The sequence below is a fragment of the Colius striatus genome, chromosome 1 (genome assembly GCF_028858725.1).
Source record: "Colius striatus isolate bColStr4 chromosome 1, bColStr4.1.hap1, whole genome shotgun sequence".
Taxonomy (NCBI): domain Eukaryota; kingdom Metazoa; phylum Chordata; class Aves; order Coliiformes; family Coliidae; genus Colius; species Colius striatus.
Genome location: NC_084759.1, coordinates 205,286,400 through 205,304,332, shown reverse-complemented (window position 1 = coordinate 205,304,332; position 17,933 = coordinate 205,286,400). Strand labels below are relative to the sequence as shown.

The 17,933-nt window shown below is 44.0% G+C and overlaps 1 protein-coding gene across 1 annotated transcript in view; it reads right to left on the bottom strand.

Annotated features, from left to right (window-relative positions):
- Window positions 1-17,933, bottom strand: part of EXOC4 (exocyst complex component 4) — a 457,325-nt gene that overhangs the window by 427,635 nt on the left and 11,757 nt on the right. Inside the window, exons 2-3 of the mRNA XM_062020282.1 lie at window positions 5,659-5,848; window positions 945-1,139 (exon numbers count right to left, since the gene is read on the bottom strand). Coding sequence (XP_061876266.1) covers window positions 945-1,139; window positions 5,659-5,848 — 385 coding nt within the window. The remainder of the gene's footprint in view (window positions 1-944; window positions 1,140-5,658; window positions 5,849-17,933) is intronic.

The window sequence follows — 17,933 nt, the reverse complement described above, 5'->3', positions numbered from 1 at the left end:
TCTGAGGTTTCTCTTCTCGAACTGAAGCAGTCTCAGCTCTGTCAGCCTTCCATGAGAGATGCTCCTGTCTCTTAACCATGTTCACCAGACTTGATGCAGTAACTCCTCCTCTTACAGGATGCCCAGAATTGGACTCAGTGCTCCTCATGTCAGGACTCAGGGGAAGGATTACCTCCCTGGCAAAGTTTATTGCTGGCAGAAGACAGTTCCACAATAGAAATTTACTGTTATTAGAGATGTCCAAGAAACTTCAACCTCCACAACTAGACTCAACTTGAAAGGTGTGTTTATAAAAGAAACGGAACTGAAGAGGAAAAAACACTTCAAGGGAGGGTGGAAAGAAAAGCTGATACTAAATAGAAAGGATAAAAAGTTCTGGTAAAAGATTTAAAGGAAGGCAATGAGAGGCAAACACACCTAAATGGTGAAAGACAGTGTCCCCTTGAGTGATGACTGAAGTTGTGAGTGTGTTCTGAGATACACTAGGAGGGAATTTGAATAGTTCTTCCATAACAAAGACCTCTTTAAAGAGGTGATAAGATAAAAAGAAAGATGATGATACAGGCAAGTGTCTGGGAAATGGACTTTAAAATAAAGCAGCAGGTTGCAAAAGCAGAAGGAAATCCTATCTGCAGGTCAAATGGGTAAAGAACTAGATGGCTACAGGAATCATCAAGGTCAGGACATGTAAACAGGTGAAAACTGCTCTGAAAGACAAAAGCTAACAGAACTGGATGGGAGACTGTCACTCTAAGTTCAGTCTCAAAGGATGAAAACCAAAACCAAACAGAAGTTCCAGTACAAGAAAGCAGCAAATGACCAAAGACACTGTGCAGGAAATAAGCAAATACTAGCACAGGCAGCAGATGTGCCTGCAAATGATCAGAGAGCTGACTGGTGTGTTTGTGGTGCACAATGGCCCAGCACAAGGTACCACATCTTACCAGCATGTCTGTGGCATTGAGGTAGTGCTTGCTGGCCATGCACTGCTCCAGCTTCTGAGGTACTTGCTTGATGTTCTCTATCTCATCCAGCAAATTCAGGACATGTTTGTGCTCAATCCCTTCAATCCACAGCTTGCGCAGCTCGTCCCGCTTGCAGTGCAGCAGCATCTTACACGAGAGCAGATTCTCCTTCACCTACAAGTAACAGGGCAAAAGATGAATGGAACACATTTAATTACTAAGAATTAATCATAAGACTATAACCAAATCCAAGTTCCTTACAATTTCTGGTTCTTCCTTTGGCTGAAGGGAAACATAGTACATAAACCCAGAAATGCTTCCCTAGGAAAATGGGGTTTAGTAGGACTTTTGTTCCACTAGTGAAAATGCCTCTGAGGTACTGTCACATAACCAAATGTAGATTCTGTTAACAATGACCAAAGCCCTATTTGCACACTTCCCAAAAATCAATTCAGTATTTTTGCACACAGCAAGAATCCAATTGTCAGGGAAAGCAAATAAGCCACTACTAAAGTTTCTGCTGTAAACATTTTCCATCTGCCTATTAAATCTTTTGACATGTCTCCTCCTTTCTTCAAGTTTGATGTCCATTTCTTAAAATATGACTAAGAGTACAACCATTTTCCTAATATCTCAAGATTACCAGCACAAACACCAAGTTAAGACAGTTCAGTTCAACATTTCCATTCTTTATCAAGGCCATTACACCACCTGGAGAAACATTCAAGGGCTAGAAAAGGCCTTGAAAGCTCATCCAGTGCAACCCCCCTGCCAGAGCAGCACCACGTAGAGCAGGTCACACAGGGACTCATCCAGCTGGGGTTGGGATGTCTCCAGAGAAGGAGACTCCACAGCCCATCTGGGCAGCCCCTGACAGTGCTCCCTCACCTCAACAGGGAAGAAATTCTTCCTTGTGTTGCTTTGGAACCTCTTCTGTTGCAGCTTGTCCCCGTTGCCCCTTGTCCTGTCATTGGCCATCCCTGAGCACAGCCTGGCTCCAGCCTCCTCACACCCACTCTTTATGGATTTGTAACATGAATGAGTTCACCCCTCAGGCTCCTCTTCTCCAAGCTCAAGAGTCTCAGCTCCCTCAGTCTTTCATCTCAAGGGAGATGCTCCACTCCATCTTGGTTGCCCTGTGCTGAACTCTCTCCAGCAGCTCCCTGTCCTTCTGCAACTGAGAAGCCGAGAACTGGACACAATATTCGAGATGGGGTCTTGCCAGGGCAGAGCAGAGGGGGAGCAGAACCTCTCCCCACCTACTGCCCACAGCCCTTCTAACCCACCCCAGGCTGCCATTGGCCTTCTTGGCCACAAGGGCACATTGCTGGCTCATGCTCATCCTGCTGTCCAGCAGCACCTCCAGCTCCCTTTTCCCTCTCCTACTCCCTAAGAGCTCCTTCCCTTGGAAGGAACATGGCAACCCCTTGGTATTTGCCACTCAGTTTGTTTTTCAGTCTCATGCTATCCTCTAAGTGTCAAAAACTCTACTATTCTACCCTGTTCAGAAAGCATCAAGGTTTTCTTCTCCATTCTCTCTGCTCAAACACGCAGCCTGCATTCCATTCTGTCAGGCTCTCCCCATATCCTCTGCTAAGGTCAATATAACCTAGCTTCTCTTGCATAATGCAGATCAATAATATATATTAAAATGTGGAAGTAATTAGCAACACAGCTTCACACATTTGCTTTCACACATTATTCCTGTTCTTCTGATAAGTTATGAATACTTAGGGTCCAACCTCTTCTCAGGCTGAACTCTCACTGAATTACACATGAAGAGAGACTCAGAAGTAGGCCTTTCAATTTATTTCTAAATAATGAGCCTTCAAAGCAGTCCATAAAACCTACATCAGTTGCACATTCTCCTACCTTGTTCATTTTAAGGCAGTTAAAGAAAATGCATGTGAAACACCAAAATACAGACAACAGGTAAACAACAATAGCTACATAAGCCAGCCTCTATCCAGACTCAGAAGAGACTAAGATTTCAATATAGTAACATTATACCCTGAAATGTCTGTCTGGAATTGATAACAGAAGTCCTCAGCCAACAGAAAGTCTCATTTAAGAGTGTTATAACTTGCTGCAAAAGCAGAGGCAGACTCAAATGCATACAGAGTTCATTTCAGACTTAATCCCTGTTCAATATCTTAATTAAAAGTGTTTCACTGACCTAGCTCACCATCATCAGTGGACTGCTGTTACATAGAGCCAAATTAGGTTAGCAAAACAATCACAGGGCTAGAAGTAATCTCAAGACATTCCTACTCCTGTCCTTGCAATAAAAAAAAAGAACAACTAGATCTACATTTGGGAGAAGGGAAAAGGAATGAACAGCAAGTCTTTAAGAAAGAACCTTCCCTTGGTATGCCACATGGTTTTTACTTTATTGTTCCACTTTACCATGGTAATACCTCTAAAAGTTGGACTCAAAACTAAGCCTTTCTCAACAGGAATTCCTATAAGAATTGACTACAGAAGGCAGATACACAGAGGGATCTGGACTATCACTTCCACAGTTCTTCATGCAAGTGAATGTCTGTACAATCATCCACCTTCCATGAGAGAGGAACATCAAAAAGTATGTCTGGTAGTGTAATGCAGATTGATGACAAACCAGATCTGGGGTCTCCCATGAGATTAGGTCAAAACTACTTCAATACATATTGACCAAAACTAATCAGAGAACTTAAATATCAAAGGTCTTTCACCCTTAGAGTCATCCTTCTAGGTGGGACCAGAAGGTCACACCCCTATGTGTTTGTTTTGACCTTTGCAAAGCTTCCTGCACTGTGTGAAAATAGGCCACAGACTACAGCTGATTTGAAATTTAGTGCAATTGATCTCTGCTTTCAAAGTGCTGAGCTTTGTACATAAATCCTAGAGTGAACTCTTACCCTTGGAAAGTATCAGAATGGTCTCATTTTCTTTGAAAATGCTAAATGAATTTTAAGAGCCAGAAGGGTCAGTAGAGAGCCCCATGAAGGGTAAAGCCTTTTGCTTCTAAAGGACTAAAACCTCCATAGAGACAGGAAAAACATAAGGAATACATCCAGTGCCTAGTTTGCAAAGTTTAGATGTAGCAAACTACACAGAAAGTAAGAGATGGGACAGGAGGCCAAAGAACTAATCTGCTGCTGCAAGGAGAGAGTAGATGGAACAAGTCCACAACAAAGAGTGCCAGTTACTTACTGGCATGCTACCAAAGTGTGAGCACTCAAGGCACAGAAAGATCCAGGGGCACAGAGTTGATGTACATTCACACAACAGAACTGAGTTTGGAAACAGCACTGAAATTCACATCCTCTGAGCAAAAAGCAAGTTGATCCAGACTATTTAGAAGGTGGTTGGAGGCCAACATAAAACATGAACAGATTAGATGGAAAGGCGTTAGCATAGCAGCCCTTAGACTTCAGAAACCTCACAGCAGCAAGCCCAGACAATAAATGAACAAGGGGCACTGCAAAGCTTTGAGTTTTGCTTTTTAATTACTTGTACTTTCAAATAACAGATAGATTCTAAGGAAAAGGGGTTGCCAGTAAAGAGACAGCCTGGGACCACTGTGTTAGGACTGGATGATCCACACCTAGCCATGGCACAGACTCAAAAGGAAAAACAAATCAGGCTTAGTTTGGAATTAGTGGATAACAGTGCTTCCTCAAGTCACTCTTCAGCTCAGTTCAGGATGCTGACAGGCAGCTGGAAAAAGGGAGAGAGAAAGAAAATCTTGTAAGTCACAAAGTGGTAGGGGTTGGAAGGTGCCCTACAGAGCTCATCCAGTCCAATCCCTCTGCTAAAGCAGATTCCCCTCAATTGGAGGGGAACAGGAACATGTCCAGGTGGGTTTGGAAACCTCCTGAGAAGGAGCCTCCACACCCTCCCTGGGCAGCCTGGGCCAGGGCTCCCTCACTGAAACACTGAAACAGTTTTTCCTTATGTTTCAATGGAACTGTTTGTGTTCCAGCTTCATCCCATCACCCCTTGTCCTGTTGCTAGCTATTATAGAAAAAAGTGCTGCCCAACCTCCTGACACCCACCAATGAGATATTTGTCACTATTAATGAGATTCCCCCTCAGTCTCCTTTTCTCCAGACTAAACAGTCCCAGGTCCCACAGCCTTTCCTCTTAAGAACTGGAGCTTGTAGTAGGGCCACCAAGATGATCAGGGGACTGGAGCATCTTCCTGCTGAGGAAAGGCTGTGGGACCTGGGGCTGTTTAGTCTGGAGGAGACTGAGGGGGGAGCTCATTATTAGTTACAAATATCTCACTGGTGGGTGTCAGGAGGTTGGGGCAGCACTTTTTTCTATGGTATCCAGCAACAGGACAAGGGGTGATGAAGCTGGAACACAAAAAGTCCCATTGAAACATAAGAAAAACTATTTCAGTGTTTCAGTGAGGGAGCCCTGGCCCAGGCTGCCCAGGGAGGGTGTGGAGGCTCCTTCCTTGGAGGGCTTCAAGACCTTCCTGGACACATTCCTGTGTGACCTGATCTAGGTGGGACCAGTTTCCTCAGGGGGGTTAGACTGGATGAGCTCTAAAGGTCCCTTCCAACTCCCATCATTCTGTGATTCTGTGAAAAGCACAGCACACAGGGCAAAAAGGAGCCTTGTTAAAGATTTGTAAAGATCTGTACCCAGAGCACACGCCACCGAGCAGATGCAAGCTCAGAAACACAAAGGCAGGCCTCACCTGTTTGATCTTGTTGCGCGAGTTGGTGATGCGCTCCGTGATGCTCTGGTAGGTGCGGATGGCAGTGGTGAGCTCGGTGTAGTGCTGCACAATCAGCTCATCCAAATCCCGGTCACATTTCTCATAAGCTTCTTCCAGGCGACCTTTCTCAGTCTCTCGGTCCTCAACATCATCACTGGTAGATAAAGTCCTAAGGACAAAAAAAGATTACAAAGAAATGGGGATATTTTGAAATGATCTATAAAAGCCTTAAAAAATGTTCTGCCTGCTGCAAACCAGTCACTTAGCAATCTGTACCCTTCACTGAGTGTTTATTTCTGATAAACATGACTCTGCTGTTCAGCACAGAACAATGGACTTCAAAAAATGAAATCATTCAGACTGGGTTTCATTTCTTCCCCAATTTCCAGATGCCTCCAAGTTCCTTTTATTGCACAATTAGATTTAATGAAAGGGAAAGTTATCTATCAGTTAGAGTTTTTCCAGACAGTCATTAACATGGGTATAGTGTAACATATTAAATATATTCTGATTTATTACTTAGAAAGAATCATAAAGAAGGAATTAGTGCTGGAGTCAGCATCCCTGGAGGGGTTTCAGAGCTGGGTGGATGTTGCACTAAGGGCAATGGGCTGGTGGTTGATAGGGCTGGGACAAAGGCTGGGCTCCATCAGCTTAAAGGTCTCTTCTAGCTGAAACCATTCTATGATTCTAATTCCACTTTGGACAGAGAGATCAGTGCAACTATTTGTTACAATACAGCCAACACTACTTACCTGCCCAAAGCAGCCTAGGTGTATCACAGCTACATGAAGACACACATCAAAAGCCTACCCGTGCCTTCCAATACTCAATCTCGCTTTCAAACACAGACCAGTACAGTGGAGAAGCATCGTGGGCCCTTATTTCCTCCCTCCACTTATTTTAATCTGAGTAACATCAACTAGTAAGATTTTATTTGTTTTATTTAGATCAATGAAATTTGAGCTTCCAACAAAACTGTTGAAAGTTTAATGAAATTGGCACACAAGATGAAAGCTTCTTGATGTCTCTCCAAATGTCTACTCAAGAATCAATGTAATCATTTCTCTTTTCACCCTGCTCACCCTCTCTCCTCTTGAAACCCATCCTGCCATCAGATCCAGATAACCCACAACTGAAATGGGTATAAATTGGAAAACAACAGGTTCCAATGAAATACAAGGAAGAATTTCTTCCCTGTTGAGGTGAGGGAGCACTGGCAGGGGCTGCCCAGATGGGTTGTGGAGTCTCCTTCTCTGGAGACATTCCAAACCCAGCTGGATGAGTTCCTGTGTGACCTACTCTAAGTGGTCCTGCTCTGGCATGGGGGTTGCACTGGGTGAGCTCTCCAGGTCCTTTCCAACCTTTAAGGTGATTCTGGGAGTGGCTCCATGGCACTAACAGAAATACACAGGAGACAGCTATAACCAAAAGGACATATCCTTATCTCCTACAGTAGGTAGCCCTCAAAGAGAGTTGGTTTGTGCAAAAAAAGGCATCTTGAATTTTCCTATTCCTTTATCTCCTTAGAATAGTCACTATGGTCCACAGAGGTTTATGTTTGCTATAAGCAACACAGGCATTGAATCCTATGTACTTCATAAAGAACAAGAGAAAACTATTTTAACATCAGTTACAGTAGTTATGACCTAAACTCTGGTACACTACAACCTAAGTCTAGAGCTACTTCAGACAGTTCCTGAACTCATGATGAGAAAGTAAGCAAAAATGTTGAAAAAAATATGCTTGAGCATCATGAACAATCCCAACTTCTAAAGAAACCCAGAGTATATACTTGCTGAAAGTGAGATACCTTTAAAACTACGGTAGAGCATGAACACAAACACAGTTTAGTCCTCTGAGCTGAAATGAGGCACTGTCTTAAGATGATGCTCATGCCACACTGAGGGAGTGTAGCTATAGTGAAAGACTACAAGAGCCATTGCTTACAATCCTAAAGGCTGCAGAAAAAATCCATTCTCGTGAGTATAAGAGAATTTCTTGATTGTCTTCTGGATTTCTTAAACTATGTGTGTGGAAAAAGGTCAAATAGTTGCAAGGAGATAAAAACCTCATTGCTGAACGTTGCTGCTGCTGTCTGTGACCAAAACAGCCTTCACTTTGGGTTTGTGAAAGCAATGAGGTGCAGTCAGACTAAACCCAGTATCTCCTATTGTCAACTAAGGAAACATTTTCCTTGCAATAATATTCACTTGTCCTCTCCAGTAGAAGTCAGAAGGTAGGAACTGCTTGCACATCACTGAAAAACATATGAGAGAAATCTATTTCCTTATAGTTTATTTAACAGTGTCTTCAATTACAACAAGCACAACACAGGAAGGGTTAATATTGGATAGATTTCTTCCTTAGTTCTTCAATACTATTAGTAAAGTAGTAGGAACTCAAGTACAAAAGCTCTTCTCAAATAAATGTAAACAAATAACTTAAATGTACAAGAAACTCTCTCTCCAAGTCAAGAGACATACCCAAAACCTCCAGTTCACTGCTCTTTCTTCCTTTCAAAGCAAAACAACAGCCTGCACCACCTACTCAAGGACTCCATCTTTGAAAAGAAAAAGAAAAGTCATTTCACAGGGGACCACAATCCCAGAAAGAGCAGCTAAGAAAACTCAAGTGAGCAAGCAAATCTGTACTACCATATGGAACACGGCACAAGGGGAGGACGGGACCACATGCACACTTGTCCTACTCCACTACCAAGGAGGACAGAGAAGCTACAGCCAAAATATATCCTAGAAATCCTTAAAAGAAGACAATGTACTCAAGTGATGCATTTTACTTGACACATTTTTAGCACTCCTTTTCACTTTCAGATGGCAGTGGCAGAAGGATAACAGATACTAAATGGAAATGAGAAGAGATCCTCTTTGTTATGCCTCAGACTATCCTTGTGGTTGCCTCACATCCTCCTCTTCACCCCAAAACACCAAGAGCTGTATGTTTTATAAGGATACAGTTGCACCTTGCCTCTTGCACAAAGAACATGCTGAGAGAACTCCCCATCTCATTCCACTTCCAATACATGACATTTGTGGCAGTTCAAGTTCCACACATCATATTAGCTACAGAAACAGTGATGCTTTCTAATATTACATGAATATCCTACTCCTGAATGGTCTTAGGTGTCTTAAATCCTGTTTTCGCCAAAAAAAGATGTATATTTCTTAATTTGTACTCTTTACATAAAACATAATACCACACAAAAAGGACCTGGAAAGTAAGTACAGTAGTACAATGGTTAGAAAAGAAGCCTGGAATTAAGAAATCTGGGTTACAGCTTCTGCTCTACCTCTGATATCGTGCTTGCAGCATCACCCTCACAGGCTGCATCTGGACATTGGAGCATGAGCTACACACAGCTCTTAGCTACTACAGACTGGATGGATATACCTGCATTTCAGTGGAATGGGCTGAGCAGGAAGATGTGTGTCCATGTGGTCCAGTTTCTCATTCTCACTTGAGGGATACACAGCACTGGTTCCTCACACAAGCAAGCTGCAACTATACGGCCTAAGTATCCCTGAAACACTCTAGACTGTTAGCAGAGGTCATGTAAACACTTCAAAACAACATAGGAAGATGTATAAGGAAACAAAGCTAAGCAGAGTTAACGCAACAGCATTAACCAGGCAGTACCTCTGAGATGCAGTAAAGTTTGGGTTCATGCTGTAATACATGAATAAAACACGTGTGCAGGCGTGTTTGGCAGTAAATCATCCTCCATCATGAGCTCCTGCAGGTGAATATGCTTTACTTGTTTACAAGTGCTTAACTTTGCCAGAGGAACCTTCTTCAGCATGGTCATACCATACAGGAACATATATCCTCTTTATTAACTGACACACTGAGTTTGAAGCTGAACAGTATCGCTTGGCTCAGCAGTTAATGGAAACATCGATTCTCTCTAACCCGCATTACAGATTGCAGGAGAAGCATGGATTGCTACAAAGAATGGAGAAAGAGAACCAAGTTGGCCTATAGCACAAACTAGAAAAGTTTTTGTGTTTTAATTGAACAAAATTCAAGCTCAAAATTCTTGATTTGCCAAAGCTGTTGAAGCTTTGGCTTGAAGCCCTCTGCAGTGCCAGTAGCTCGTTACAAGAGCTAAAGATCTGTCTCCAAGGCTAAGACTGCATCACTGTAATGTCAGAGGCTGTCACCAATATTTGTTAATGCTCCAGCAAGTTCCTGTCCAGCTTAGGCTTCCTACCAACTTCCAGTCACATCCTTATTTAAACTGATAGGTACAAATCACGCTGCCCAGTTGGTTTTGTCCTTGTAATTGAGTTGAACTTACCCTGTGTAGGAGAAATATCTTTATGTTAAAAACACTTGACATTTGCAAAGCCATAATGGAGATGTTCACGAAGCCTGAGAGAGAGATCACAACAGCACCTGTATCTTAGACAACACCAAACATGTCAAAAGAACAAAGCTAGCAGAGCTGGGAATCAGAAGTCTTTGTGAGATACCACAAGCTTATTTCCTACTAAAGTGATATAATGACAATCATCTAACTAGAAGTATCAACTTTAATTGACATTTTCTATTTGCTTAGATATAGAATATACATTTGCTGCCACCTTCAGCAGAATAAAGATGCTTTGAGGGGAAAAAAACAACTAGCCCATCTGGCTGAGCACTACACCTTTCCATAGTCTAAACTCCAAAGACTTCATCTTTTAAACCCACACCACAGCCACTTGTAGCATGAATTTTTTTCCAACCCTTATTAAAAAGAAGAGTAACAGAACTACAGAGGTTTCAAAGCTCCAGCCCATCCAACCTGACATCAGGAACTGCAGCAGCACACACAGAGTAGGTAGTTGCCAATTAAGGCTTTCTACACTTAGCTCTGTGAAAAAATGAGCTTAATTTACAGTGGCAGCCCAGAATCCAACAAGATGAGAACAAGATTTTACTATGGCCATGCTTGTAGTGATGTGTACAGGTCTCCTCTCTGGGTGCCCTTGGAAGGGCAAATAAAACAGAAGGGATGAAGTAGCTGTTTTCTGCACTCAGGCCAAGACTCTTCAAGTTTGGAAAAGGCTAAAAGGAGATATGACTGGGGTCTGCAGATGATAGAAAGGAGATTAATAACAAACATACAACAGTTTCACCAAATCCTGCACTACTATAACTAGTGGCACTTGGTGGAACTAACAGGAGACCACTCAAAAGAAAGGATAAAGCACACTTACACCTTAGGTAGTGAACTCCTGAATATTGCTGCAGGATTTGAGACTCACAGCATAAGCAGGTTCAGAAAAAGGACTTAAACATATTCACAGACACGAGGTCAGAACTGAAACAAACTAGCTGGAAAGTATCTTCCAACATCTAACTCAACAATCATAGACACTAGGAAAACAGTGAGGACACCAACAACTATCCAGACCTGAAGCTTCTGACATGTTTTATTACCACTGTTGGAAACAAACTACCAGCCTGGAAGAAACATTAATCTGACTCAGTAGAGAGCTTCTTTAGTCTTCTTCCCTGGAAGGCACTAGTAACATAGGCCATCTGAAGCTCAGTGATTTGTTTTGGAGGTGACTCTACCCAACTCCAGAAAGTGCACACACAAACACATTAAGTGCCAACATGGTGACTTAGCCTGGGAAGGTGAAGGGTGTTTCAGCATCCAAACATGCAACAACGCAAGACAACCATGATCCATCCTTGCAGAGTTCCAGGTGAAACCACTGTGCTGTCAGGCAGCAGGAGGGGGCAGAAGGGAAGAGTTAGAGGCTCCCATGATGCTGCTTTGCACATCACAGGGAGACACTCACCAAGGATAAGGCTGCATTAACATACCATTAGAGACTTTTCCAGCCTGTGAGATCCTATCCTGGAAGGCCTGACTTAGCCAGGAAGTTGCACTGACTTCAACCGCAATGTTCCAAGGTTTCCATTTGGCTCTGTTGGATAGATCAGCTGGGACAACCTTACAGAATTAACACATGCTTAGGGAAGCTCTCACTTTAATTACCTGTTCTGGGAAAACACTGTGGAAATAATCACCACTAAAAACTAATGTACTCATATTTTCACCAGAAAGCTTACCTATATTTACAGCCCTTTAGTCTGTTCTAGTCTAAAGCATTAAAGGGACCACTTATTAAGCCAAAAGGGATAAATAATTCTACATAACAATAAAGAACTTAAACCTAAAAGGGTTTTTTACTCCCCCTCCACTCACATGACTTTGCCTTAAACACCTGTAGATCATTTCTTTATGGATAGGATAAAAGTTGAAGTCACAATCCAAGAGGCAACTGGAGAAAAGCACCATCAAGGACTGCTTTGTCCTTTCTTTTACTGCAACACCAGCAAGTTTTGGTTTTAGGTCTTGGTTATTGCCAGTCTTTATGGGAGTCTGGATGAACGGCTGGAGAACAGAAGTGCACGTGTGATCCATCCCACCATGTACTGAGGAACCAGCAGAGAGCAGAAAAGCAAACTCATTCTTGAATGGATGTTTATAGAAATATATAACTAAGAGGAAATGACACTGATTCAAGGCAAACTTGTCAGAAACAAGTATGTTGTAAAACTGAGAAGGCCTCTTCTGGGCTTTTTTTGAGAAAGATCACATTAAGCCTTCACCCAGACAATTTATATTGTTGTCCACCATAGCTGTAACATGAATTTCTGCAACAAATTCAAAGCAGTACAAGACTCTTCTGCTCATGTTCTTCTGAAGTCACTGTATCAATCAGATGAGCCTTCACTTTGCCTACTTAAACCAAAAGAAAATCACCACCTTCTCCCTACTCCAGTAATTCATTACTGTGTATTTTCCTCCCTCAAAAACACAGCATTAAATCCTTGAAGTCTAGAAGCATCTGTAACCATAAAAAGGAGCCATGTCACTTTGAATCTGAAACGTTACCTTGCACACCTGAATTTCCTGCCTAAGCCCCTTGGTACAGGAGCCTTTTCTTTTTCTTGCTCTGAAAAAAAAGCAGCAAAGCAAGGAACACTTAATATTCTTGAGATTATATTTGTTCCTGCTAACACTGCAGAAAAGTAAGCCAAGGGCATCTTTGCTTGTTTCACTCCTATTAAAATGTGTGGCAAGGAAGAAAAGTCAACACACTGTTTGCCAAATAGAAAGGATCCAAAATGTTTGGGAAAAGGAATTTTGCAGAAAGAACTTTGAAGGGGGCAATTACAAAACAGGACAAGATTATGAAACCATGATAAATATACATTAGTTTTTTACAACTCCCTGAAAAACAAAAGCATTCAAACCATATGACAAGCAGAAGGAATGTCAGTTTAGATACCAAGTACATGCAGGTTATGAACTCAGTGGGGATCTCCAGGAGGTTTCCCTGAGCAGTTCACTTGTTCTTTTCATTTCCATTTTTCTAAATGAGAATCTGCCTCCCCTCTAAGACACCTGTAATTTGTACTTGGCAGCTGGATGGCTGCATATGCCTGTCTCATTAGCAAAAGCTCAACAGGATTAGAATAATTCCAAGTGAATGGTAGTCTGTTGAGAGACATTTTTATGCTACAGTAAAGCTGGAATTCATTGAGCCAAATCTCATTGACTTTTGATTTCACTTAGTTAAAAATACAGATTACACCAATGCAAAATGCTTAATTTACTGGAGTCACTTCCACATACTGAAGACTGGGTAGAGAAGATGATCAGACAATCCTGAAATGTTTTCATCATGGGATCACAGAATCACAGGATGGTAGAGGTTGGAAAGGACCTTCAGAGATCATCCAGTCCAACCCCCCTGCGTAAGCAGGTCCCACCTAGATCAGGTCACACAGGAACATGTCCAAGTCTGTCTTGAAGCCCTCCAAGGAAGGAGCCTCCACACCCTCCCTGGGCAGCCTGGGCCAGGGCTCCCTCACTCCAACACTGACACAGTTTTTTCTTATGTTTCAATGGGACTTTGTGTTCCAGCTTCATCCCATCACCCCTTGTCCTGTTGCTATACCATGGAAAAAGTGCTGCCCCAACCTCCTGACACCCACCAGTGAGATATTTGTCACTATTCATGAGCTCCCCCCTCAGTCTCCTCTTCTCCAGACTAAACAGCCCCAGGTCCCACAGCCTTTCCTCAGCAGGAAGATGCTCCAGTCCCCTGAGCATCTTGGTGGCCCTGCACTGGCCTCTCTCCAGCACTTCCCTGTCCCTCTTGAGCTGAGGAGCCCAGAACTGGCCACAGGACTCCAGATGAGGCCTCAGCAGGGCAGAGCAGAGGGGCAGCACAACCTCCCTTGACCTGCTGCCCACACTCTGCTTGCTGCCCCCAGGCTGCCATTGGCTTCTTGCCCACGAGGGCACGTTGCTGGCTCATGGTCAGTTTATTATCCACCAGCACTCCCAGGTGTGTCTCTGCAGAGCTGCTCTCCAGCAGGTCAATCCCCAGCCTGTGCTGCTGCAGGGGGTTGTTCCTTCCCAGCTGCAGGACTCTGCCCTTGTCCTTGTTGAACCTCGGGAGGTTCCTCTGTGCCCAACTCTCCAGCCGGTCGAGATCCCTCTGACTGGTAGAACAGCATATTTCATACAAAAATCCCACAGACATTGGTACTTTCCCCTGAGGTCAGTGACTTTACACTGGGATTAGAATAATGAAAATATGTCCATCAGGACTGTTAATTTCAGTAGAATGTGACTGGTAGAACACAAGTGGTTTTTGTCTCTGCTTTCAAGCATTCAACACAACTTGTACAGGCAGTAGGCACAAAGACTTTTAGAGAAGTCCCACAGGACACCTAAAGCCTTAACCTGCTCACTACAACAGTTCACATCAAAGCCAGAAATACCTAGTTTCCAAAGTTAAATCTGTAAGAAACTGCCATCTCTATCCTTTCTGCAAGAGGCTGTACCTTTCTAAAGAACTGAACCAACTCCACAGCTCCAGCAGAGTCCTCCTTCCTCAGAACAACAGATGAAGGCATAAACTGTCTCAGTCATGTTGGCACAACTAGAACTCAAAAATAGACTTGAATTTACTCCCACCTGTTGCTGTATAGAGAAGAAAAGGTAAAGAGTAATTCAAAACACTGGGAGACTAGATTTCTCTCCACAGACCTCAGCATTTTCCTCTGAGCAGCAAAACTAAGGAAGAAATACAATGTCTTGTTTTTATAAGGCAGTAAATGCTACAGATTATAGCTACTATTTACCACAGTGAATACACACAGTGCTTGGGGAATGCAACCCATGATGTAGGGATAAAAAACTTTTCTCTAAGAATCAATGTAATTAATCTGGTCCCAGGAACAAACACCACAGACTTCATACTCTATGTAACAAGTTATCTTCTCACTACAGGCTTAGCTTGGCTGTTCCTTTGTGTTTTGACAAATCAGTGTCCATCATACACTGTCATGGGCTGTCATGGAGCCATTTCTGGTAACGGGGAGAGGGTTGTAAAGACAGCTCCTGTAAGAAGTTGCTCAAAACTCCCCCCAGCTCTGAGCCAGACCCACTTCTGGGGCTGAGCCAATTGGGCACCTCCACAATCACTTTTAAGATGCAGCAGCAGACCCCAAGGTCAGTGAGGGACAAGTGGAGGAGGTGTGCTGGAGCAGAGACTCTCCTGCATCCTGTGGAGAGGACTGGTGAAGCTGAGATTTGTTTGCACTTAAAGACTCCAAACCAGGGACAGTGACTGTGCCCAGAGGAGAGTGTGTCCTGTGGGAAGGATCCCATATCAGAGCAGGGGAAGAATGCCAGTTGTCCTCATCTGAGAGGAGAGAAGCAGCAGAGCCCATCTGTGAGAGCCTGGCCACATCCCCCATTCCCTGCCCCCCTGAGACATTGAGGGGGGAGGAGGTAGAGGTATGGGGAGCAGTGAGCTGAGCCTGGGAAGAAAGGAGGGGTGAGGGAGGGAGATCTTTATGTGCTGGTTGTATTTGTCATCATCCTGCTCTGATTTTGCTTTTTGTGCTGTTATGTTTCTTGTAAGCAGTAGAATAAACTTTCTAAGTCAGGTAGTGGAGTCTGTTTTGCCCAGAACTGTAATTGGCAGTGAGCCCTCCCTGCCCTTGTCTCAATCCTTGGTTATCTTTTCTCTCCTCACATCTCTCTGGGGCCTCCACCCTCCTAAGGAGGGTTGGGGTGAATGGGGGGCACTAAGCAAGAGACTGTCATGGTGCTTCATTGCTGGCTGGGCAAAGCCACAGCATACATCTATCCAGGATCCACAGAAGCCAGGACTGCAGAACAACCACACAATATTACCTCCTTTGTAAATTTACTCCTAGAGCGTGACACATTAATTTAGGGATGAAGGGAAGGAAAGAAAAAGCAAACCCTATCTGAAGGACACCAGAAAAACAACAGGCAGATGTAAAAGGACAGAAAGCATGTCATAATTTCTTCACAAGCTAATACATTTCTTTCATTGTTGTGTACCAAAAGAACATGTTTTACTAAACCACTCAGCAGCAGCAAACAAACACCATTGTACTACACATCATGTGGCACAACAGATAAACTACAGGAGGACAGAAATGCTATACAGAGATGATCAGCTGCAGAACTATGAAGCAATTCACCTCTCTTTGTAACATGTTATTTCTGAGCTTCAAATGCACTCCAGCCTCAATACAGGATTTCACATCATAGCTCCCAGCACCACAGAGAACACACCACCACATGCAGGTTCATCTTTATTCTGTGGGACACCCATGTTCCCACAGATACTCACAGCTTATCTGCACCAACAAACTGCTACAAAGTAAGCTTTGATGTGAATAAAATGCACAACAGACTGCTTTGCTCAGTCCCCATATCAAGAAGCTTACTGGAAACTGAGAATAGCCACAAGGACAGCTCCTAAGAAATGCTTTTTCTGGGCCATCCGGGGACACTAGGTAGGAAAAGCCTCTGTAAAGCCAGCAACAGGCATCATTGCAGGTACTTCAGGCAGCTGCAGTGTCAAAGAGTTCAGGTAGGTGATGAGGCTTTGTGGGTCAGCCACATTAAAGGGGAGTGAGCTCTTCCTTCTGCACATAGACATGTACAGCAAATGTGGGGGAAAAATGGCTTCTTAAAGAAACCTCATCATCATCTCAAAGGGATGCAAGAATGAACAAGCCTCTTCCAAATCTGTTTTCCTGCTTGACAGCAAAGATGCAGTTTAATGCCATCAGTGCATCTCAGTTTGAAGCATGAGAGAACCTACTACTACTACTTTTTTTTTCTTTCTACAAGGGTCAATAACACATCAGAGACAAATCCATCATATTTTGTGTTTCTAATGCCCACAGTCCAACAGTTTGGTTTGCAAGGTGCTGAATGCCCTCATACCACACACAAGCTCTTCATCTTGTGAACTTGAACTCAGGGTGTGATCCACACCACTCAAAGAATCTCAAGAGTTGGAAGGGATCTCAAAAGATCATCCAGTGCAACTCCCCTGCCAGAGCAGCACCACCTAGAGCAGGGCACACAGGAACTCATCCAGCTGGGGTTGGGATGGCTCCAGAGAAGGAGACTCCACAGCCCATCTGGGCAGCCCCTGCCAGGGCTCCCTCACCTCAACAGGGAACAACTTTGGCCTTGTGTTGCTTTGGAACCTCTTCTGTTGCAGCTTGTCCCCGTTGCCCCTTGTCCTACCATTGGCCATCCCTGAGCACAGCCTGGCTCCAGCCTCCTCACACCCACCCTTCTCTAAGCTAAAGAGCCCCAGCTCCCTCAGCCTTTCAGCACAAGGCAGATGCTCCACTCCCTTCAGCATCTTGCTGGCCCTGTGCTCAACTCTCTCCAGCAGCTCCCTGTCCTTCTGCAACTGAGGGGCCAGAACTGGACACAATATCCCAGATGTGGTCTCACCAGGGCCGAGGAAAGGGGGAGCAGAACCTCTCTCCACCTACTGCCCACAGCTCTTCTAATCCACCCCAGGCTGCCACTGGCCTTCTTGGACACAAGGACATGTTGCTGGCTCATGCTCATCCTGCTGCCCAGCAGCACCTCCAGCTCCCTTTCCCCTCTCCTACTCTCTAAGGGTTCATTCCCCAGCCTGTGCTGGTACCTGGGGAGATTCTTTCCCAGATGCCAGACTCTCCACTGGCCCTTGTTGAATCCCATTAGGTTTCTCTGTGCCCAACCCTCCAGCCTGCCCAGGGCTGGTTGAATGGCAGCACAGCCTCTGGGGTGTCAGCCACTGCCCCCAGTTCAGTATCATCAGCAAACCTGCTGCCAGTGCCTCTGTTCCCTCAGCAAGGTCATTGATGAACAGATTGAACAGCAC